Raw genomic sequence first — 22,068 nt, forward strand, 5'->3', positions numbered from 1 at the left:
AAGGCCCTCTCTGGGTCTGAGTTCCCTCATGGGGCTAGGGATGCACATTCCTCAGGCTGCTTAAGCCTGCTTATCAGCCCCCCTTCCCATCAGCCTGAGTGCTGACAGAGGCCCAGACCCCTTGTTTGGATGTTGATAACCTCCTGTGATGGCCCTCCCCCACTTGCAGAGGCTGGGAATGGGCTGGCTGTTGGGAGATCCCTCTTGGCAAGGCAGTTGAGACCCAGACATGGTCCTGGCGCAGGGTTCTGGGGATAGCAGGATCCCACATAGCTCCCCACCCCAGGTCCAGGGCCACCCTTTGTGCTGCCACAGTGCCACCTGGTGGTCCCTAGGGAAATGTCACTGGCATGGGAAGAAGCCACACAGAGCAGTTGCAAAAAACCCCACACCACTTTATTTCAATCTTTATCTAAAAATGTAAAAAGTGTTACAAATGTGTAGTTGAGATTCAGATACTAACCTTTAATCCTCACAGGCAGGTGGGGACATAGAGTCAGCATAAAAGTTCAAAATTCCCCTTATGCCTATAGGAAAGGGAAGCTCCAGACATGGTACAGGACTAGAACACCAGGACCCTAAGGAGAATGCCTCTTTCCTAGCACCAGCACAAGACCCTTCTACCCAACCCATGCCCCAAACTCTCCTCTTCAATGGAGAAGAAACATTTAAAATTCTTGAAACTTGTCCACGAACATGGTGCATGGTGATGCAGCAGGTAGTTACCTGACCTGAGAACAAAAAATAAGCAGTCAGCATCTAGGCTCTCACTTGCTCCTCCTGCCCCCTCAGAACCTTCTGGGCAGCCTTCCCTTCCTACTCACCAAAGGCTAGCGCCTACTCCCCTGCTTTTTGGCAGGAAGGATGGGGCACAATTCATCTTCCTCCTCTACATTATCCTCTTCTTCACTCTCCTCTTCCTCAGAAACATCATTGCTCATAGTAACTGGTAGAAACACAAGCTGTATAAGGAGGAGGTTAAAAACAGACCCCTGTCATACCACGTCACTTGTTCATACACTCTGGTGCTAGGCTGTCCTCCCAGAGCTCATTGTCTAGGTGGAAGAAGCCTCAGACACTAAACTAGGTAAGAAGAAACTAAATGAGTCCACATCACTTGAGCTGGTAAAGATGGGACAGGCTGCATGGACTAGGTAGGCTTGAGTGGGGCAGCGAATGGAGGGGACATCATGCCAAGGGACATAGCTTGGGAAGGCATGCAGGTCAGATTGAACTACACTGGGAGATGAGGCTGAATAGTGCAGGAATTTGGAGTGTGGGGAGGGGCGGATGCAGAGCCCATTGGAGACAAAGGAGAGGGCCCTCCCCTCCTCTCACCAATCTGGTGCCGCCCAGTGATTCGCACAGGGCCAGAGCCTGACTTCAGGCGGAAGGTTACAGGTGGTTGAAGCTGGAAGTCATCTAGACTGAGCTGGGAGGAAGACAAGGATGAAGGCCTGGACCATTCCTAGCCCATCTCATCTTGAGATGAGCACTGATGTCCTCAATCCCCATCCCACCCCACCCAACCCAAGACATGGCTGGGGAACTCACCATGGGCTGGCAAGACAACTTGAGGTTGGCCACAGGAACTGCAATCTCCTGGTGATCATGGTTTCGGGCCACAACTTCCACTACATTACACTCGTCCTTGGCCCCCTCGGTGAGGCAGAGCTGGGAAGGATTTACAGGGCCTCAGGATCTCCCCAAGACAGGTTGATACCACAAGTAGAGGCAGCTACCCTAGAACTTGCCTGGTCTCAAAGGTTCCTATATCAGTGAACCAGGGGAGCAGTCTATGACTCCTAATAAAGGAGTAGCAAGGGAATTAGGTAGATCCACTGGTTGCCAGCCCCCTCTACCGCCCCTCACCATGGTCAACGCCAGCAAGTGCTCTGCATCATCCTCTTCCTCTACCTTGAAAGTGAAGGAGCGGGTGTGGCCAGAGAGCTCACAGCCTGAAAGAGATATCGTGGTAAGTTTGAGTGTTGTGTGCAGAAGCGGTGGGGTGCGGTGGCGTTTCGCTAACCCATCATGCATAGTCATGGACTAATTGGCCATTTAACACGCCTACCAGACGTCCCCTCAGAAAACCTCGGTAACTAAACCCTGGGCCTGGCCCAGCACGTCTGGGGTAGGGGTCCCGGCGTCCGCTTCGGCTTTAGCGTGCTAGGGCCCACCTGTCCGCCGCGAATAGTGAGAATCCCTTCCGCCCACATCCACATCGCGCAACCATCCACATTCCTGTTCTTCATCCCTACCGCTTCCTCCCCCAGGGCCACCCTCAGCACCTTTCCCCAATACCGAAAAAGAAACTGTCCATAGTAACCGGGGCCGGGACTCGCAGACCCCCGACACCCCCGGCCCGGGATCGGCTCTCTTGACTCAAATAAACTAAAGCGGCGGCAGTGCCGGCGGCCATGCTGCAAGGGCCGTCTCGGAGCTCCGCCCCCAGCACGTAAGGAGCGTGGCACCCTTGGCCAGTTCCGGCCCCGCCTATTAAAGGAGACACTCCTCTCAGGGAGAGGAAAGGCGCCCGGATTGCAGATCTAGGGTTTCTCCTGCCCCTCGCTCTGTAAACCGCAGCTCCTGCTAGCACCCGGCAGGACTTCAGAGGAAGTAACTTCACATAAAAGCATAGATTTAGCCTTAACGTTAACGTTTTTGCTAACTTACACGGCCATGAGCGCGCCCATTCTCTCTGATTCATCGCCCCATATATTGTCTCCCTTCCAACCCAGGGTAAACTTTCGTTGAAAAACTTTCTATTTCCCCTCCTGCAGAGATGGGATTCAGAGCGGCACTTTTCTTATAAAAATACTCTGGAAGGGCGTAAAGGAAGTTTCAGCTCCAGGAACTTCCGCCCACCATTCCGTCCTGTTTCTCTTCTGCATATTCTTTCCAAACGCTGCAATTCACTATCCAGATGGTCTATCTTCCTTAAACTTTAGGTGACAGGACGCGGATGCTTGCTACCAGAGGACTAGACAGCTCAACTGGGAGATTCAACTGCTGCTCCTGGCGGATCCGCTTTTTTTTTTTTTCAGTTGGACACAATACCCTTATTTATGTGATGCTGAGGATCTATTCCAGTTGCTAGGCGAGCACTCTACAGCTGAGCCACAACCCCAGCCCGGGATCCACACTTTTTAAGGGCTTCGAATTCTCAACCCAGGTACATACCTGTACTTTATTTGGATCCCCTTCCCTTCTTCTGTAACTGGGATTCAACTCAACGGGTGCCCTACGCGGAACTAATCTCTAGCTGAGGTTAGCCTTGAACTTGATCCTCTTGCCTAGATTCCTGAGTGGCAATTCCTTTTTCTATCTCAAACTGCATTTCTATCCCGTTACTTGAGAGAGAATATGAGCAGGTTATAATTGTGGTAAGCTTTGCTAAAAACTAGTCTACTACTTTTGCCTTGAGGAAAATCTGGAAGGAAGAGTTTTACTGGAGATGGGAGTAGGGGAGGGCTGCCTTTAAGAACCAGTCTCTAACTTGGAAGAGCTGTGGACAGAAGTTCGGTATGCCTCCCTGCTCTAAGGCAAGGCATTATATTTCAGAGTGTAGTGGTGGTGGTGCGGGAAGTGGCAGACAGAAGTAGGTGCAGGCAGTAGACACCACACACATTCACTTCAAGTTTTATTTAGCCTCTTGCATGGTCTTCAGATAGTTTTACAGTTCGTTTTCTACAGGAACTGAGTTGTGATCTAAACAAAGAAATGTCATTCCAACCTTAATAAATATTCATAACCATGGAAGATAGCATAGCACTTTATGATCCTATAGTGATGAAGGTATAGACCTGGACATCTATTGCACAGTTAGCACGTGTGACCAGAGGCCAGCCAAAGGGATTACTAAAAGCCAAGATAAAACCAAAAGCACTTGTTTTAAAATCCTGATTCCATGAGGATAACTCCAAAATCCTCCAGATAAAATGTTTGAGTGCTTGAGATGTCAAAGACTAACATTCAACTGTCTTAATATTTAGTAGGGATCTCACCTTCACCTCAGCCCTCAAAAATGCAAATTTGTTTTCAGCTTGCCAACACATTACATTTTATCAGTTAAAAGAGTTCTACCCTAAGAACAAAGAGACTTCCTTCCTCCTCACCCACAGGGCACACACTTGGGCCTCCACTGGAAGTCACTAGATACCACTACATACAATGCTTTAAGACTCACTCAAAGCCCACACTAGTGGAGATATACCAAGGAAAATCTGTTTCAAGTTTCCTTCTTTATCCCTCCCTCTCCCCTCATTGAGCTGAAAGTTAAATAGCTGATGCAAAACTGCTGGGAAGCAAGATAACAAAAATACTGTTATGAATCTATGGAGAAGTCAGCCAGCCATGATGAAAAAAATGAGTCCTGCAGAGATTACCTGCCAGCCTCATGCACAGAACCCTTAAAAAACACCAATTCTAAATTAAAATACATGAAGCTTTCAGAACCTGTGATTAAAGGAAAAACAGGGGTAGCCATAAATCATTGGTTAAAGTGTGCTCATTCTTTTAAAAATTAGATAAAATCATGCAAGAATTAAAGACTGATTTAAATCAGTAGTAACAAGTCTTGAGATTAAAGGACAACTGATCTAAGGGCAAAAACCATTCAGTCTTCTTACCCTATTTGACAGATGTCAAAACGAACATTTCACATGCTGATCTGTTATTAATTTCCAGAAGTGACTGCATTTTGCAACAGATCTAAGAAATTAGGCTCTTGTACCCAAAAAGGTTATGGCCTAGCCCTAAGTGGGAGGCACTTTAAAACTTATTATGGGGTGGGGGGAAGGAAAATTCACCTTCCATTGATTTGCTAATTCAAAGTGCCATCCTAAACACCTTTTCATTAAAAAAAAAAAAAAAAAAAAAAAAATTACCAAAAACAAGAAACAAAAGGATAGTCAAGTTACAGCTAGTTTATATACAAAGAAATTTACAAGTTTGTCAGTTTTAGGCTTTTACACAAACAACTGCACATTTGTCCCTACAAAGTACAACATGCCTGAACCAATGGTTACTACAGGAGACAATCGGCCATAGCTTTACAAAAAGCAGAAAAACTGCCCCAAATTGAAATCATTTATTCATCTTAAACTAATGCCACAACCATCCCACCTGGAAAATCAACCCTGAAGGCTCTGAAACCCACTAAAATCTTTCTCAACTCTGCATGTCTCCAAAGAATGAGACATTTCATTCAATAAACCAAAGAGGATGCCAGAAGTGATTTTGATTACTCTTAGGTGAGAAATGCAACACTGGATACAGAAAAATAGTGCTGACTACATTTATTAAAGACCCTCCCTATAAGCCCACCTAAGGTGTCTTGGCACCTAACACAAGACACAAGACCCAGAAGAAGGGCCCCACATCTCTGTTTCATACAGAATTTGCAGCAGTATACTATCTTCTTCCAACCAGTAAGGAGTCTGAAAGTGTGATGGGTGAGTTTTAACAAAGTCGTCTTTGTTTTCAATTCAAATGGACTGATATGTTGCTGCTCCAGACGCAGAACTGTATGAAGACCCCAACCACCAACCATAAGGTGGAGTTAAGAGTTTTGGACAGTTCATGGTGCCAACAGTGTCACAGGCTCCGACCAAGTATAACCACATCCTTTGGAAATCCTTCCATTTTTGCAATTTCAAAACAGCCTAACTTGCTGTAAAATTCCAGAATTCTTTTATCATCTGGTCTCACTTCACAGAAAGCCCCCCGGGAGCCTAAAAATGAAATTCCAAAACATAAATAAGTCACTTATGAGGAAAATTATGGATATAAATTAGAAATAATCATTAATGCATTTACTACAAATAATAAGCTTGTTTATACCAGTCCCTAAATTTCATGATATCTTTATTTTATTTATTTTTATGTTGTGCTAAGGATCAAACCCAGCGCCTCGCATGTGCTAGGCAAGTGCTCTACCACTAAGCCACAGCCCCATGCCCTAAAATTCTTAATAATAATATTCAACAGTGAGTGAAATATTTATTTTGTGATCTAAACAATCAAAGAAATGTCATTCCAACCTTAATGTCCCAAAATCTTTTAGGGAACAAGGTATAAGAAACCTCAAGACTGAGTCAAACATGGTGATGCACACCTGAAATCCCAGTAGGGAGGCTGAGGCAGAAGGATTCTAAGTATAAGACCAAACCTAGACAATACCATAAGACCCTATAGCAAAATTTTAAAGAAAGGGTTGAGTGTATTTCTGTGGTGGAATACATGCCTAACATGCACAAGGGGTCTGATCCCTAGTACTACCAAAATTGAATTCCTAAAGGAACTTTCTCCTTTAGATTAATTTTGAACCACTACTTATGATTCACTCCTCCTTTAATTGGGGCTCAAAATAAGTGTTCATAGTAATAAAAGAAGAGTAGTATTTTTCAATAATATACATGGAATTCTTACACACTAATAATTCAGAAAATAAGTCATGAGTTAAAAATAATAGCAAGTGACTGTAGTCTCAGGTACTCTGTAGGCTGAGGCAGGAAGACTGCTTCAGCCCAAGAATTGCAGGTCAACATAGTGAGAAAGACCCCATCTCTCTCTCTCTCTCTCACACACACACACACACACACACACACCAAACAGTAAGAGAGTACAGATTAACAATTCACTTCTTTCCCTTTTTAAAATTCCCTTGCCCAAACAATGCCAACTCCACAAATATGTACTCACCATTAGCTTTCAGTGAAGACAGGAGGCAAGCCATCATACTCTTGGCTACACTTGGGTCAGTTACTTTTTTGTGAATATCCATCTTGATCAGAGAAGGGAAGTTGGCGAGGAAAGTTTCTGGCAACACTTCCTGTTCTTCATGGAAACTCAACATTATTTTCTGCAAAAATTAGAATCTTTTGACTTCCAATTTCAAAACATTATGTATCTATATCCTAGAACTCACCAACAGGAAAATGACAATATTTAGTAACTCTTCCAGACATTACAAAATTATCACACACACAATTAATTAGCTTTCGATTCCAGCTGAAGCATTTTTCATGTTCAAAGCTTTCTAGGGAGTTGGGGAGAATAGCTCAGTGGTACAGCACTTGCCTATCAAACAAAAGCCCTGAGTTCAATCCCTAGCACCATCAACTGGAATACAAAAAGGAAATTAGTGGAAAAAAGTGGTGAATAAAATGGTACACACCTGTAATCCCAGTGACTCAGGAGGCTGAGACAGGAGTATTAAAAGTTTGAGACCAGCCTCAGCAACTTAGTGAGACCCCGTTCTCAAAATAAAAAGGATATAGCTCAGATAAAGCCCCCTGGTTCAATCCCTAGTTTAAAAAAAAAATATATATATATATATATATATATATATATATATATATATATATATATATATATTTTTTCCCCTCACCTTATGATGGGGGCTATAAATTCAAAGTATTGCAACTCACAAAGGAGTTTTTGCCAAGTTGGCAGAGTGCTTGCCTCTCATGCACAAGGCCCTGGGGTTCTATCCCAGCTACACACACACACACACACACACAATTAGGGTGCCTGGTGTGGTGGCACACACACCCAGCTACTTGTAAGGTGGAGGCAGGAGATTGATCACTGAAGTTCATCAACAGGCTGGGAAACACAATAAAACCTGGTCTCAAAATGTAAAATTTGGAGTGGGTGGGGGTTTCTGTACAGAGTATCTTTTTGCTTGTTATTATTCCCTAAACAATATAGCATTTACACTGCATTAGGTATTAGTAAGTAGAGACAATTTAGAAGTGTATGGGAGGAAACTGGGTGTCTGTTTTTTCTGATCCTAGTAATGTACTTACCTGTAAATTCATTTTTCTATTTTGTATTTTGGGTTATTTTAGCACTTCATTCATTGGTGTGCTATATTTTCCATACCCCCTACTCACTTAAGCCAAGGGTGGGGGGAAGCCACACACACATTAACTAGGCAGCATATGGGAGGGATATATGTGGATTACATGCAAAAACACCATTTGATATAGTGAGCTTAAGCATCAACAGATTTTGGTATCCTATGGGTATGGTATGGTTGGGGTAGTCCTGGAACCAATTCTCTGTGGATACTAATGGATGACCATACATTTTGAAGTATCAGTTGTTTTCCAACCTTCATCAGGTGACTAAAACCTGTGGCTTGCTGCTACTGCCTAGCTTCATGATAGCATATCAAACTGTTGTTTATTGGTAGCTAGGAAAAGATCAAAGTTCAAAACTGAAGTATTGTTTCTACTGAGTGTATATTGCTTTTGTACCATTAAAGTTAAAACAACAACAACAACAAAAAATCAGACTATTATTAGTTGGGGCCATCCATATGTAATACACTCTCAGAAAACTGTACTCCACTCACATTCTATAGTAAATCTATTCTTTTATTTATTTCTCCCACCTATCTTTCCCCCACCCCCACAAAATGAGATCACTCTGCCTTATCTTTCTGAGTTCCTGGAATTACAGGCATGCACCACTGCATCTGGCCCCATTCCCTATTTTACATAAGGTAATTGATAATATGTACACAAGCACACTGCCAATAGTATGCCTGTGTAAACTGCAATGGTGTGCTCAAGTAAATTGCCAATGGTATATTTTGATTGACCTCAAATGGAGATTGGATGGGAAAAAATATTGGTTTTATGAAAATAAAACCTTTCTCCATTACTGGCAGGGTCACATTTAGCTCGTCTTTAAATTCCAGTAAGATGTTTTGCTCAAACAACAAAAACATAAAAATCTTTTATACTTTGTATGATGGGAGAACTTTTGTTTTTCATATATCATTAAAAAAAATTTTTAACCAAATGTATTCTTTATTTTTTAAAAATTTTAAAAATATTTATTTTTTAGTTGTAGTTGGACACAATCCCTTTACTTATATATATATTTTAATGTGGTGCTGAGGATGGAACCCAGGGCCTCACACGTGCTAGGTGAGCACCCTACCGCTGAGCCCAGCCCCTCATATATCATTTTTAAGCCAAGGGCAATTTTTACATATACAGCAATCTAAGTAGATATATTATACTAAAAAAAAAAAAAAAAATCTTATTAGTTTTCCCAAAGCTAGCATCTTGTTTAAACTTCTTGTTTAAATTTTTAAAAAAGTACTAATACTTCTCTTCTGTAAGAAATTAACTTGAAGAGTACTGAGATTTTATAACTCATTCCTTCATTCACTCAGGCACAGTTCTGGAGATTGAACCCCCAGGAGTACTGTACCACTGAGCTTTAGGAGCCACCACACCAGGCTTACTTTTATATTTTATGGAAAAAATAAAACAAGCCAGGCACAATGGTGCATACCCATAATCCCAGCGACTCAGGAGGCTAGGCAGGAGGATCCCAAGTTCAAGATCAGCCTAGGAATCTTAGCAAGATCTTGTTGCAAAAAAACAAAAAAAAAAGGGGGGGGGGATGTGGGGCTGGGAATGTGGCTCAGTAGTAGAGTGCTTATCTAGCATGCATGAGGCCCCGAGTTCAATTCCCAGGAAACATACACAAACACAAGGGGTGTGGAATAGGGAAAGAATGCTCAGTAGCACACGCATGACACACTGGGTACAATCCCTAGTATTGCGAAGTAAACAAAACAACTATCACCATAGCATAATTCTAAACCAATACATTACCTCAGCCTCTGAGAGTTCTTTGTCACCATTTGGCTTTGTGTACTTCTCCTGCATGAATGGAATCCAGGAAATTTTACATTTTTTAATGAAGGGGGTCACATCTACAGTGCCCAAGGCATAACCACATATACCATCTTCATCTTCTAGGACAAAACAGTAATCCAGGCTGAGGGAAAGCAGTCCTCCTACTAATCTGCTCAGAAGGAAAGAGGACAGAGTGAGCTTGTTACGTGACTAATACAAAATTCAGAATGTACTCGAATGATCTTATTTCCAGAAACTACATTTGGTATAAAAGCAAATAGAAACTCACACATACTGATTTTCAGATTTCACTAAAACTAAATTAAAAAAAAAAAAAAAAAATTTCCAGTCATTACCTCCCCTCAACCAGATAAACCTGATCATAAAATGTCTACTCCCAAATCCAAATAGTCACCACATACTTGTCTCCAATAAGGTCAGGTTGACTTTGAAAAGGCAAACCCACTCCATCATCATACATTTCTCTGCAAATCTTGTACACGGAAGCCTGAAAATATAATCTAGTTAAGCAACACATCAAGAAAAATGGCAACAGAATCTATCAACAGTATGATTTATATGTTAGTCTGGGGAGGGAGTGACAAAATGTCTGTCCTGTCAGAAATATCACCTGTGCTTCATTAAATAAAGATTTATTCTTTGGTTCAAACCTGTAAGACCAGTAAAAAACAGCATGGTTTTAGTAAACTATGAAAACTGTTTTGCAGGAGATGCTTTTGGGTAGTAAACTGTAGATTTAAAAGCCAGCAAAATCCAAGCAACTTGGAGGAATGAGGCAGGAGGACCCCAAGTTCCAGGCCAGTCTTAGCAACTGAACAAGACTCTGTCTCAAAAGAAAAAATAAAAAAATAACTAGGGATGTAGCTCGGGGGGTTAAGTAAAGTACCTCTAGATGTAATCCCCAATATTAAAACAAAACCCACAAAAAAACAGCATATTGAGTTTGTGTCTCTCAACTTTCTAAAACATAAGAACAGTTCTTATTTTTAATCAATGAAATGTTACTGTTTTAATATTGTTATCTTTAAGCAGGCTTGCTTTTTCCCATAGATGGTTGTCAACCACCTACAGGTACAATAGAAAATTACTTAACTACTTAATATTCAGTCAAGGATTAACAGTCATTTAGACACAGTTGCGGTGCTGGCACATGCCTACAGTACCAGCAACTCAGGAGACTGAGGCAAGAGGATCACAAGTTTGAGGCCAATTTCAGCTTGGTGAGACCCTGACCAACTTAGCAAGCTCTTGTCTCAAAAAAAGAAAAAAGGGGTGGGGACATAGCTAAGTGGCCTCTAGGTTCAATCCCCACTACCTACCCCCCTAAAAAAAACCAGATATTAACTGTTTAGTAATTCTGACGTTACCTGTTTTGTCATTCCAACTTTTAATACATTTCATTTGACTTTTTTACAAGAGGAATTAAAGGACTGAGCACAAGATGACAGGAGTCCTTAACTTCACTCCTTAGGTTTTCCCTCAAATTTCTCTTAGCTTTCCTCCTCAGGTGTTCATTATTTTATTTAACTTCCCCATGTAAAGTTCGTACTTTAAGGGTTAGGGGTATGGCTCAGTGGTATAGTGCCTGAACAAAGCTCTGGGTTTGATCCCTAGCACCACAAAATACAAAGTACTTATTTTAAGACAGAAGAGATTTTTTTTTTCTTAACTAGGAAAGTTGTGAGCATATAACCACCATTCACCAAGTTGATAGGCAGACAATTACCTCATCTTTAGGAAAATATGGTCTGATAGTATAAACTTTGGAGGTAGGAGTCAGTGGGGGTGGTTGGAAAAATAGATCATTTGCCCCATCAATTGGCAGCAAACGCTGTGGAAGGAAAAAAAAGGAGATGGATTAGCGTTGGGAAGATATCCATTTCTTTAAATGAGTGTGCACTGCAGATTACCAAATTAACATTAACTGGCTACTGCAGGCAGACCTAAAGAAGAGGGGTGTACTATGCTTTACTAATATAAACACCTCTTTGCTGGGGTAGGGGAGTGCTTCTGCACAGAAATTACCCAAACTGAGTTATACAGCTTTTAGTGGCATAGTAATGGGAATTTAAATTTACTATAAAAAACAACAACAAAAAAACTATTCTAATTACGACAACTATTTTTTTTTTTTTAACCAATCTTAAATAGACCATCTTCCTATTAAAAGATGGCAGAACAGAATGTCAGGAGGAGAGGTTTGGTCTGAAGAGGGTTATCTGTCCAGGAGACGCTTTATCCCCAAAGCAATGCGCTTCAGTTTGCTGTGCGCAGCAGAGCACCTGTTGGGGGGAGAAAAGTAGAGCACCTGAAAAAATCCATGAACAAATTCCAACAGCAAAAAAATGTTCCTATTTTGTTCAAATTTTCACTATTCTTTCAAACACATTACATTTATAAACTAACTGGAAAATTATCCAAAAGCCCTTTCACCTTTCACACATGCATAATTATCTTTTTTTGCTCATGGAGTTTTCACTGGCAGACAAGCATGCGCGCATTGTGCATTGCGGGCGCAGATTAAAATGCTGTGCGACCTGCAAAGAAACAATGTGAAGTGTATACCTAGAGCCGCTGCGCTTCGCAGGCGCGGGGGGGATTGGCAGCATCTCCTTCAGAAATTACTGTGAAAGAGGAGGAAAATTTGATTTAAAATCCAGCTATGTAACTAAATTGAATTTGGGACTAGAAAGCCTTCGGCAGACCAATCCTTCCAGCCATCTGATGCGCAACATAAGGTTTCTCATAAAACAAAGAAAATGTCAATTCAGTTGTGAATTCATATTGATACCTGGAACTCTCCTGCTAGACCACCTCTAAAGGCCCAGGGTTCTTGGTCTCCAATTAAGAACTGTGCTGAAGAATGACTACGACACCCTGTTGAGATCAGATCCAAGCGGAGAACGTTACGAGAAAGGGGATTTCCTGGGGTCTCAAATGTCCAACAAACTAACAAACACTATGGAAATAGCTCTCTAACAATAATATTCCAGGGTTTCAGGGCAAGGCTGTGATAATAATTATTTTTAACAATTTTTAATGGAATTTCAATACCTTTATTGATGTTCCTTCCTTGGTTAATAAAAAAGTGTTGCCAGTTCTATTTGATGCTTAATTACTAGAAGGAAAATTAAGTCCCAAGTTTGTCTGGGTCAAGTTTGAAACTATTTCAATAGTTATATAAATCAAGCCATCTGACATTAAAGTAACCGTAAACTGAAATGAATGATAGATTATTTTATTATCACAGCCCATGAAGGAATTAAACCTGTCTGAAGTCACATTTTACATTTTGAGGAAGGGTACAGGAAAGGGAAGAGGGGGGGAGGGTAATCTTGTCAGAAAACTAAGGTTAGCAGAATAAATAAAAGAAATTGTTACTAAGTTGACAAAATAAAACAATGAAAAAAAACTTTTTGGACAAGGATCATCTAAATTTAGACATGGCTAGTTATAATACTAGTCAGGCAGGTATTGAAAAATGAGAGCCAATTAAAGCTCCTAATTTGTCCAGTGTTAAAAACATTCTTTTCTTAAAAATATGGCACTTTCTGGTTCCTCTGGTCAGCCATTATCATCTTTATAATGCACTGAACACATGAATGAAATGGCAGGCTTTGAGGTCCAGAAATCAGTTGTTTAAGGCCACCACTTAATCAACTTCATTTAAAAGATAATAAAGGCAAATGTTTGGAAGCCAAATCAAAATCATCTGCCTAGTCTTCTGACAAAATAAGCAGCGCAATAGTTCTTTTCCATTGGAAGACAGCATTCTACCTCCTGTTCAAGTTAACAGTCTCATCAGTACAAGATACAGTGTGCTAGTCAGACAGTCCCAAAGCAAACCAAATTTTTAGTTGACAATTCAGCCCATTAAGAGATTATATCTGAGTCTGTCATGTTTTAAGGGTAGGGGTATTTTAAAAAAAAAAAAACATAGAATATTTGTAAAATAAATATGAAATAGGGCCAAAATTTAGACTATACAGAACTTGCCCTATTCAGTAACTCAGTGTGATTTACACTGCAGGGAAAAATCTATACTTCTCAAACTTTAAATTCAGCCAATTTCCCCTACCCCCAACTTTGAGACTACAACATAACTAGCACTTCCAACTATTATAATAAAAAAGCTGCATGTACGAAGAGCTGTGTAAATGAAAACATGGTTAATGCCTCAGTCGCTGCGCAAACGTGACTTCAGTTCATGCCTAATGCCCTTAAATCTACCTGAACTACCTCACAGATAGAACCTTTCAATTTAAACTAATTAATCATGACGCGCTGTGAACATCTGCCGCTGTCCATCCAATAGTAGTAGACACTTGTGCTGAGGATTCTCCCATCTGTACACAATGGGGAAGAAGATAATAGAAGTCGTTAGTAATCAAAAGTACTGCATAGCCACATTCTTTAAAGGACTGAATGCCAGCTGGACTGGAGAGCAAAAAAACAAAGGGTTCTAATCATTAATCCCCCGAAGTTACTATAGAACCATAAAGATACTCTCCCTGTTGTGAGCTTCTTTAGAGCTATGTTAATACTAAGATGGTTACTGAAAACTTTAAGAGGCTCTGACCTTGAGACTGTACACCACTCTCTATAAACTGGGAAAGTTATCCTAATAATTGCATAACACAGAGATAAAGCCTGAGAAGAAAAATAAATGGTACTGTACATACTCAAGAATTAAATTTTTAATAATTCTTGAATTAAATGAAAACATTTAAAATCATATATTCTTTAAGCTCAATAGTCTATACTTAAGGTTCAAAATTTGTAAGTGCCTTGGAAATTTTTAGATTTAAATTCCTATAAGGATTAATTGTAACTCCCTGGCTAGAAGCCTAGAAGGCAAATGCTGTCATTCAACAACTAATACAGAGGATTTTCCTGAGCCTAAGAGTATACATCTCCTACCTACAATAGGTATCCTAGAGTCTTATAACAAGAGATTTAAAAAATGTTTTCCTACTTATTGTACTAATTTATATTCAACAACCCAAAGGAAGTTCTATATTGTCAAATAAACTTTTAGAAACTCAATTTTTTAAAAGTATTTTTTTAGTTGTAGATGGACACAATACTTTTATTTATTTATCTATCTATCTTATGTGGGGTTGAGGATTGAACCCAGTGCCTCACATGTGTTAGGCAAGCACTCCACCACTAAGCCATAATCCCAGCCCCAAGAGAAAGACTTAATTTTTAACAGTCCATTATATAACAGGAAAACTGTTTTACTTTTTAATATTTAACAGCCCCAAAGGTTTATGGGCAGAAAATGAGACATCTCACACTACTACCTGTTAATCTAAGCTCACAGTGTTTCAGACCATCTATTTCATAACTAAGACCATGATACCCATCATAGTATTTGTGACTACTATGAAAACTATGACTTGTCAGTCAGCTTTGCTGCCTGCTGTGTGCCATATGTAAGTTCATTACATATTCCTTATAGCTGGCTGAAACCTGGAAATGAAATGTGGTCCCTGGAGAAACTTGGCCATGCTGGTGCTTTTTACCAAGTTTTGAGAATTTCCAGAACAAACATCACTGTTTTCAATGGAGACATATGAAAGTCCAGTGAATGACAGAGTTTTTAAGGGGACTATAATTTCTATCCCCTGCTAAAACCAATTACTTGGTAGAAGGATAAAGAAAACGTCATGTGAAATAATACTGAGTAGCACCAGAATAGCCTTCCACTAAAGCTCGCATGCGCACAGGGCTGGGAGGATGGCTTCCTCTTGCCAAGCCCCTCGGGTCATTTCAGCAATTGTTCTATTAGACAGAGCATTAATGTTACAGAAGACACAGCAAGCAGCAGAAAGCTTATAGAGTCACATTTCATAGTGTCTCATCTCCAAATCAGACAGTAGTGGTATATGGGGTCCCATCCAGGAAGCATTCAGTCAGAGCAAGTTAAAGTCAGTACTTTCTAACATATTTTCAATATATTTATGTTGAATTAGCCCAAGGGAGAAAAATTAGTGTGCTCAATATATAACGAGACATTTCTTCAACAAATGCCTAACTTTGAAAGAAACCTAGATAAAGAATTAAATAAGATTTGGAAATTCACCAATTCCCTAAAATGTTTTTCTCCCTGTGGGATAATTTTTTATATATATGTATATATTTTAAGGGACAATATATTTTAGGAGAAGATATTATTCCTGGTGCACCTACCTAACCACTGTACAAAAGACTTCACCATAGACATTATACTCTTGATATCCCAAACATAGGAGTACATGTCATAAAGGATTGTCCTGTTGGCACAATTGGAAAGCCGAGTGAACATTCCCATCACTAGTCCACACATCTCTTCAAACTTGGCCGCTCGAGACCTCCATTCTTCAATCTATAGAAGATGAACAAAAATACTCAAAAAATTGTAAGCTTAACAAAATAATCTAAGACTGATACAAACTAAATTATTTATGTTGTCAGGTACCTGGAGTTTATTCTAAACATTAAAGAATCCCTGGCTTAAACTCTAGATATGCCTAAAAAATCATCACTGACATTCTTTCATTCCTAACTAAAACATCAAACTATGAAACAACATTTCAGATTCAGCAGAGTCCCTGTCAAAAACTTTTTTTTCTTTTCTTTTTTTGGTACCAGGGATTTAACAAAGGGGTGTTTAAACCACTAAGTCACATACCCAGTCCTTTTTATTTTTTATTTTAGAGACAGGGTTTCACTAAGTTGCTTAGGGCCTCACTAAGTTGCTGAGGCTGGCTTTGAACTTTCGATCCTCCTTCCTCAGCCTCCCGAGCTGCTGGGACTACAGGCATGTACCATAGCGTCCAGCTCAAAAACAGATGCTTAAAAACAACAACAAACCTCCCCATATATTTATTTATTTTTTGAAAGTTACCAATATACTCATTTAAGAAACCGAACCTCCCCCATGTTACCAGCATAGGAACCAGATTGGCTAGAAAAGCAGCTAAATTATGTATGCTTACCTTTTCAGAGTCTTTGCCTTTGCAATTGACACTAACTACACTGCTATTTGCTCGAAGCCACTGGAATTCCCGTAACATTTGTGCTCCTTTGGGTCCATGCTCATAAGGTAGGTAGAACAGATCAGCAAGTAACTGCAAATCTTCTAGAGTCACTGGTTCTGCAGTGTACAAAGGCTTTTCATTTGGACCTGGCACAAACTGCTCCTTGTTTGTCTGTTCATCAGTCTGCATAGGAGCAATATCACTAATACAGTCTTCTTGCATAGACATCTCTGGGGATTTTGATTCAGCTATGCTTTCTTTATCAGTGTCCATCGGTTTCAATTCCTCTGCCATTTTAGCTTCAACAATTTCAGTTAGTATTTGATTGTCATTCTTGTGATCTGTTTCTTCTTGTTTCTCTACTACCATGTCCATGGGTTCCTCATCTAGCTGTTTCTTTTCTTCTTCCTTGGTCAGAGGTGTAGGTTCACCACCCAGAGCTGCTCCCTGACTCATAATGGGCTCCTGATAAACTGTTGTAACTACTGTTGTGGCATTTAAAGAGGGAGCTGCGACTAAGGGAGCCCCATCAACTACACTTGCTTTAGCTCCACTGTGTGCAACTTGCCTACCTACAAAAAAAGAAAAAAGAGATTAACTGGAATCTCAATTTGAGTTCCAAACACTTTGAAAAACCCCAAGAAAAGTGAAATTTCTCTAAACTACCAGGGAGGCAGGGAAGAAAGGACAGTGGGGGAGAAACAGGTAATAAACACCCTTAAACATGTAACAACTATTATCTTCTCTTTTTAAGATCTATACTTAAAGGCAAACATTTCAAATTAGCATTTCATCAAGACTAAAAATAAGATTTTTAAAACACATATTCTCTAGATCCCTAAATTTCATTTAATTTTACTGTTACTGGTCCTAAGGTAAGGAAAAGAACAGTGTTTTTCACTCATGATTCAACCCAGTGATCCAATCCCCTTACAAAGAATGACCAAACTCACTGCTATACTGATGAGGTACACCGAACTCTTGCAACCATTCTGTTAAAGCTAGCTTTAGAGCCATCTGAGGACTATAGAGTACATCAGTTTCAATATCTTCATCACTGCCTTCATTTTCTAACTTTATCTGGATTGATACAGTACTGTCTTCACTGTCAGCTGAAAAAAACAACAACACAAAGTAGTATTTATTACAAAAGCCTTTTGACAAGGGGGAGGCGAAAAAGCAACTACTAAGGGGAGAGGAGCAAAAGGGGAAGGGAAAAGGGAGAACTGTGAGCTGAAATCAAATTCCATGCATTTATAATTTTTGTCCATATGAAACCAACTACTATGTGTAACTATAAAGCTCTAATAAAAAATAAAATTGGAAAAAGCAACTAGCTGTTGTAGTACAACCACAGAAGCAAAGAACAACAAACCTTAAATGTAAAATGTAAAAATGCAAACACAAGTAAGACCATTTCACCTAAATAGTCATCTAAATGCACTGTTAAATGTAAAATCCCAATTGAAATAGTAGTTACTTTAGAATCATTAGAAAAACTTATCACAAATATCCATTAAGTATCAATTATTTGATATGCAAGGTTAAAGGCATCACGATTTCCATAAAAAAAAAAAAAAAAAAAAAACAACTTTCCCTAGTCTTCAGGAACGTATAACTTCACTATTAATAAATACAAGGAGGAAGGAAGAATAGAAAAATCAACAAAGCCTTCACATAAACACAGATAAAGCAATGAGCTCAAAAAACAGTAGAACCAGGTAGAAAAAATGAACTCTTTGGGTTGGTATTCAAAAATCCCTTATTCTTAGTTTTCTGTATTTCCCTGCACATAGTCCAGTTCAGCTAGTGTCTACAGCTCCTTAGCATGCTCTATTCTTTTAGCTTCATCTCTTAAGGCAGAGAAATGTCCTACATACAGAAGGAATTGTGGTCTTATTCCTAATTTTATTTTTTATTGGGAAGAGGGGAACAACAATGACTGAACATAAATGGAAATACTGATTCAATAAACAACTGCAAATATGAGTACAGAATTGAGAGACCACAATAACACACAACCAAATATCATGATACTTCAATACCCCAAATAGGCCAAAATTCAGATAACTTCAAAATTTCAATGTCCAGCACTTTCCCCTCCAGCCCACGAGCCATTAATGCCCAACAAACTATGCTTGTACTTCAACCCAGCTTAAACATTCATGAAATTGTTTTCTGTGCTAAAGATCAAACCTAGGAACTTTAATATGCTAGGTAAGCACTCTACCACCAAGTTACAACTCCAGTCTTTGTTTATTTATTAATTTTTTTTTTATTACTACTACTACTACTACTACTACTTTGAGACAGGATCTTGCTAAACTGCCCAGCCTAGCTTTGAACTTGCAGATTCTCTTGCCTCAGCCTTCCAAATAGCTGTGATTACAGGTATGCACCACCCTGGTACTGTGAAATTACTTCTTAACACCATTCTTCATTTTTCTAGTGGTGAAACTAAGGGCATCATCCTATCACTAAGCTACATCCCCAATTCTTTTTATTTTTAATTGTAGATGGACATAATTTTATTTACTTTTACATGATGCTGAGGACTGAAACCAGTGCCTCACACACGCCAGACAAGTGCTCTACCACTAAGCCACATTTTAAAAACAAAGAACCTCAGCTCCCCCTTTTTATTTTCTAAGACATGGTCTTACTAAATTGCCTAGGCTTATCCTTCTGCCTCAGCCCTCTGAAGAGCTGGGATTATAGGCATACAACTACCACATCCTCTTCTTTCTTCCTGGACACTCTAGTTTAACAGAAGTGATCACTCCCTTCTCTGTGTTCTCTCAGCATTTATAGATAACTTACAATGCAACACACTACAGTACTATATGCCTTATACAACCCAGAGACTGATTTTTCAAAAGACCAAGACTTTACTCTTTGTCCTCAGTGCCCAAAAAGATGTACCTACCACATAATAGTCATTAAAATATAAATGAACAGTAAGCATTCTCTTAAGAATTTCATAAATAAAAAATTAGTAAGCCAATGTCATAAGTGATTCCACAAATCTAAGCTGAATGTAAATGATATATGAAGTATCTCAGAATATTTAGTTATCTAGAATATCGCATTTTAAGAAAACTGCCTGAGCCAGGTGCAGTGGCAGAAGGCTGAGGCAGAAGGATCCTGAGTTCAAAGCCAGCCTCAGCAAAACAAGCCAGGCGCTAAGCAACTCAGTGAGACCCTGTCTCAAAATAAAATACAAAATAGGGCTGGGGATGTGGTCCTGAGTTCGAGTGACCCTGAGTTCGATCTCTCGTACCACCCCCCAACAAAAAAAAGGAAAAAAACTGCTTGAAAATACAAATAAAATGAAAATTATTCTAGGAATAATAGGAATATAAATGACTCTCTTATCTGGTACTCAGACTTCAAAAGATTGAGTCACATTTTAAAAACAAAGAACTAAGGCCAATAGATTAAGTGAGTTAAGGTCACTTAAGGTCACTCACCCTTTCTTTTTAATAGAAATGAGCATTTCTTAATAAAACCTTTCTTTTCCTTTTTTGAGATGGGGTCTTCCAATGTTGCCCAGTCCTAGAATTTGTGAAACTTCTGCCTCAGTTTCCCAAGTAGCAGGGATTACAGGTATACCCCACTGCCCACCTGCTTAATAAAACCTCTTAAAACTAATAACAAAGGAATAAATTATTTGCCAAAGGTTCTATTTAACCCCACCTTCCAAGGTCAAAGATCAAGTATAAGCTACTTACTCATCACTACATCTTTTCTCACTCCATTCATGTTTGATTTGTACCAAGTAGCAAGGGTGTGGATAGCAACATAGTTGGCTTCAAATTCACAATTTGGATTAGTCAGGACTCCTTTTAACCGTGGGATGAGTTCTGTAGATCTTCCTTTGTATGGGCCCAGAAATAACCTCTTTTGATCATAATCATTAGCATGAATGTTATCCCAGATTACTGGAGCTCTCTTAATAATCTTAGAAACCTCTTCAATAGACTCTACTGGAATTTCTTTAGAAACAACTTTGGGACCTACAAATAATGATAATCATTTGTTAAAAGAATTTTCTTTAAAAACTGCTATATAAAAAACTCTTTATTGTACTTTCCTTTATATACACTTTATAACAATTTTTTTCTTTCTTTTTTTGCAGTGTTGAGGTTCAAATGCAGGGCCTCATGCTTATTAAGCAAGTGCTCTACCACTGAGCTAAACACTCCCAAGCCCCAATTTTTCTTTTTAAACTAACAATAGCAATATATATGTCTTTTTACTTATTTATTTCTTTCATTCACAAAACAGAAGTTTTCTAGGGCTATGATCTATATCTCTAGCCCAGTTCCACAAACCAAATATTCACAGTAACAGATAATTAGTCATGACAAAAATCTTTCAAGATTTTTCCTTTTTTGAGGTACTGGGGATTGTACCCAGGGCCTCACATATGGTAGGCAAGAGATGTACCACTGAGCTATATCCCTAGCCCTTTTTATTTTGAGACAGGGTCTTGCTAAATTGCCCAGGCTGACCTTGAACTTAGGATCTTCCTGACTCAGCCTACCAAATAGCTAACCAGGATTATAGGTATGAACCACCACACCTGGTTTTTAAGGTGTTTTTTACATGTCTGTAATCAGTCATTCAGGAGGCAGAAACAGGAGAAACATCCGAGTTCATAAATTTACCTTGGGCAACACAATGAGACCCTGTCTCAAAAAAAAAATCTTTTTGTGTATGGACAAAGATCAAAAGAAGAGTTGCCAGTTTGAAGAAAGTTCTTTTTCAACAGACTTTATATGAACTGTAAACCAGATTTAAAAAACAGAAACTTTGGGAAATTTGATGTGCATGGGGAGGTAGGTCATTTATTGAATAAAGAACACGGAATTGTGTGTGTATGTATATATTATATTTATACGTGTAAAAGAATTACCTGTCCAAAGGACCTCAATTCCAGGTAGAAGCTTTTCACCCACAGTCCTTAAATAAGGAGACTGAGACACATTTGGATAACAGAAAGTGCCACAATATTCTGAATGTAAAGAGAAAAAATTAGGTACAACAGTCATGGACTTTACAATGGGAAAAAATGTCGACCAATTCTAAATTCTTTTCATCCTAGTGATAAAAGGCTTCAATATCATACCTAAAAGGGTGTAAACTCAAGTAGGTAATTCACTTAAGAACCAATCAATTCATAAAAGTTGATAATCTCCCTCCAACAGTAGTACTAATCAATCCTTACAATCTTATAGCCACTAGAAATATAGGATTACTAAAATAACAACTAGAATATTATCATTTTCTACATAATCCCCTACATTTTAAATTTACAATCAGAGGTCAAACAGAATAATTGATAATAAAAT

General features: G+C 39.3%; 2 protein-coding genes across 10 annotated transcripts in view; both read right to left on the minus strand.

The window, feature by feature from the left end:
- Window positions 1-374: 374 nt before the first annotated feature.
- Npm3 (nucleophosmin/nucleoplasmin 3) lies at window positions 375-2,460 on the minus strand. Of its 3 annotated transcripts, none has more exons than XR_009227315.1 (6): window positions 2,305-2,460; window positions 1,873-1,958; window positions 1,555-1,674; window positions 1,339-1,432; window positions 825-962; window positions 375-731 (listed from the first exon to the last, which is right to left on the minus strand). XR_009227315.1 is itself a non-coding variant. In XM_046450223.2 (6 exons), the coding sequence occupies exons 1-5, from the start codon at window positions 2,420-2,422 to the stop codon at window positions 831-833; spliced, it is 534 nt and encodes a 177-aa protein (XP_046306179.1). In that variant the 5' UTR covers window positions 2,423-2,460; the 3' UTR covers window positions 375-731; window positions 825-830. The 3 variants fall into 3 exon arrangements, 2 of the variants coding, with proteins under 2 accessions (XP_046306179.1, XP_046306180.1); XM_046450223.2 differs by having other exon boundaries at window positions 825-946; XM_046450224.2 differs by lacking the exon at window positions 1,339-1,432.
- Window positions 2,461-3,630: 1,170 nt separating this feature from the next.
- LOC124096285 (Kv channel-interacting protein 2) overlaps window positions 3,631-22,068 on the minus strand; it is a 54,775-nt gene continuing 36,337 nt past the window's right edge. For 5 of the 7 annotated variants that reach the window (XM_058581249.1, XM_046450051.2, XM_046450053.2 and 2 more), the window contains 11 exons: window positions 21,633-21,731; window positions 20,446-20,730; window positions 17,668-17,826; window positions 16,673-17,286; window positions 15,885-16,059; window positions 12,481-12,566; window positions 11,416-11,520; window positions 10,091-10,176; window positions 9,645-9,837; window positions 6,706-6,865; window positions 3,631-5,735 (listed from right to left, as the gene is read on the minus strand). In XM_058581249.1, coding sequence (XP_058437232.1) covers window positions 5,599-5,735; window positions 6,706-6,865; window positions 9,645-9,837; window positions 10,091-10,176; window positions 11,416-11,520; window positions 12,481-12,566; window positions 15,885-16,059; window positions 16,673-17,286; window positions 17,668-17,826; window positions 20,446-20,730; window positions 21,633-21,731 — 2,099 coding nt within the window. In that variant the 3' untranslated portion in view covers window positions 3,631-5,598. Of the gene's footprint in view, window positions 5,736-6,705; window positions 6,866-9,644; window positions 9,838-10,090; window positions 10,177-11,415; window positions 11,521-12,480; window positions 14,036-15,884; window positions 16,060-16,672; window positions 17,287-17,667; window positions 17,827-20,445; window positions 20,731-21,632; window positions 21,732-22,068 lie in introns of those variants that run through there. The other 2 variants (XR_009227313.1, XR_009227312.1) reach the window with 2 other exon arrangements.

This window comes from Marmota monax, unplaced genomic scaffold (assembly GCF_021218885.2).
Source record: "Marmota monax isolate L192 unplaced genomic scaffold, Marmota_monax_Labrador192_F-V1.1 WCK01_AAM20220418_F8-fsc00004, whole genome shotgun sequence".
Lineage (NCBI taxonomy): Eukaryota > Metazoa > Chordata > Mammalia > Rodentia > Sciuridae > Marmota > Marmota monax.

What these genes read in the sequence shown, in the direction of transcription:
- Npm3 (XM_046450223.2), bottom strand. Translation starts at nt 2,422, where the DNA reads ATGGCCGCCGGCACTGCCGCCGCTTTAGTTTATTTGAGTCAAGAGAGC. An exon ending in AGTTGTCTTGCCAGCCCATG is followed by an intron (nt 1,433 to 1,554) that starts GTGAGTTCCCCA and finishes TCTTCCTCCCAG; the next exon opens with CTCAGTCTAGATGACTTCCA. An exon ending in CACTGGGCGGCACCAGATTG is followed by an intron (nt 947 to 1,338) that starts GTGAGAGGAGGG and finishes TGTTTCTACCAG; the next exon opens with TTACTATGAGCAATGATGTT.